Raw genomic sequence first — 2,030 nt, forward strand, 5'->3', positions numbered from 1 at the left:
CATGAAATGAGAAGAACTGTTTTCTTCTGTCCATCATGACTAGCCAATTTAGATGAATGACCCAATGAAGAACCCGCTTCCTGTCTGGTTCCACGACGTAGGTCCTCCCGGGTGAAACCTGAAACAAGTCCACTGTAGAGACAGTAAGCATCTTGGAGGGATCAATGATGTGTTGAGGCTCTTCCTCCTAGTCAGAAAAGAAAAAGGACCTAGAAAGCACATGTGCCTTGACATTCTTGTCTGCAGGCCGGAAATGGAGAACAAAATCAAAGATGGCGAAGAACAAAGACCACCTGGCTTGACGCAGATTTAGCCTCTCTGTGGACTGCAGGTAAGTTCTTGTGGTCAGTGTAAATAATTACTGGATGAGCAGCTCCTTCAAGTAGAAAGCGCTACTTCAAAGTCAATTTATTCACAAACAGTTTTCTATTGCCAATCGAGTAGCTGCATTTAGGAGCCAAGAAGGCTTTGGAAAATAAACCGCTGGTCACCATACATCCGGTAGCAGATTTCTGAGTAAGAACGACATCGGCCCCATAGGAAGAAGCCTCCACTTCCAAGAGGAATTACTTATTACTGTCAGGTCTGTGCAGCACTGAAGCTGAAGAGAAGGCATGTTTAAGGAAGACAACGTCGCTTTCAGCCTCAGGAGTCCATACCCTAGGATTATCAGCCTTGTGGGTCAGGGCAGGAATTGGAGCAGTCCAAGAGGAGAAATGTGGTATGAACTGGCGGTAATAATTGGTGAATCCCAGAAACCGCTGGATTGCTTTCAGGACATCAGGACGGGGCCACTTCAGGACAGTAGATACCTTCTCGGGATCTGAGATAATGTATTCCAGGAAGGGAAGAGAGGTTTGTTTGAAGATGTACTTCTCAAACTTGGCGTACAGATGGTTCTTCCTCAGCCTCTGCAGGATCTGGTGAACATCCCTCCTGTGTGCGGGCAGATCAGGAGAGAGCATTAATATGTTGTCCAGTTAAACCACCACACATGAGTAGAGAAGATAGTAAAATATCATTCACCAGTTCTTGGAAGACTCCTGGGGCATTACAGGGACCAAATGGCATTACACAATACTCATAATGGCTGTCCTGGGTGTTAAAGGCAGTCTTCCATTCATCCCCCTGGCATATTCGGATCAGGTTATATGCCCCCCGCCGATCAAGCTTAGTAAAGACTCTGAAACCTCTGAGACGATCAAACAACTCTGAGATGAGGGGCAGAGGATACTTATTCTTGATCATTTTCTTGTTGAGGCCCCAATAGTCAATACAGGAATGGAGTGAGCCATCCCTCTTCTAAACAAAGAAGAACTCTGCTCTAGCCGAGAAGGATAACTTCCGGATAAATCCCCTAGCCAGATTCTCCTTGATATACGCGGCCATGGCTCGGGTCTCTGCCTGGGACATAGGCTAAATACAGCCTTGAGGGAGAGAAGAACCCGGGTGAAGGTCTATAGGGCAGTCGTACGGCCTGTGTGATGGTAACTGTGACATACCTGGTGGCGGGCTTGCATAGTGCACCATCTCTCACTATGCAAGATCGCAAACTTGATCTTCAGTCCAGTCTGCTAGCCTGGCTTCTATTCATGCTGTCTGTTTGTCTCTGTTCTGACTGCTTAGGGCGGCGGCCCGGTTACTTCCTGATTCTTGTAGCTGCTGTGGGCACACCCCTAATGCGTCTCCAGCCTATTGCTGTCTGTCACTGGATATTTAAACCAGTTTCACTTGGAAGCTGATGCCTGAGCAACTTTATCATTCAGTGTGCTCCTTGACTCTGAATGTGCCAGGTCCTGTTCTGTTTCTCCTGCCTGTCTGCCTTCCTGGAGGCTGTATTTCCAGGCCTGTCTGAACACGCTCCTAGCCTGTTTGTTTCTGCCTCTGGGGGCCGTATACCCAGGCTCGTTCCTGTATTTCGCTGCAGTAACAGTTCCTGTCTGAACTGTCTCCTAACCTGTTACTTGTTTTGTCTCTATGTTCGTTTCCTCCCTTTTACTGCAGTGTCTGAACCAGCGCTTGGCTATACC

The 2,030-nt window shown here is 47.7% G+C and overlaps 1 protein-coding gene across 1 annotated transcript; it reads right to left on the minus strand.

Annotated features, from left to right (window-relative positions):
• Positions 1–566: 566 nt before the first annotated feature.
• Positions 567–965, minus strand: LOC141264674 (uncharacterized). The gene has a single exon (XM_073676942.1). The coding sequence runs from the start codon at positions 963–965 to the stop codon at positions 567–569; it is 399 nt and encodes a 132-aa protein (XP_073533043.1).
• Between the last annotated feature and the right edge of the window lie 1,065 nt (positions 966–2,030).

Source organism: Phyllobates terribilis, unplaced genomic scaffold (assembly GCF_046119375.1).
Source record: "Phyllobates terribilis strain yellow unplaced genomic scaffold, ASM4611937v1 Scaffold_4__5_contigs__length_816908805, whole genome shotgun sequence".
Classification (NCBI taxonomy): domain Eukaryota; kingdom Metazoa; phylum Chordata; class Amphibia; order Anura; family Dendrobatidae; genus Phyllobates; species Phyllobates terribilis.

What these genes read in the sequence shown, in the direction of transcription:
- LOC141264674 (XM_073676942.1), bottom strand. Translation starts at nt 965, where the DNA reads ATGCTCTCTCCTGATCTGCCCGCACACAGGAGGGATGTTCACCAGATC.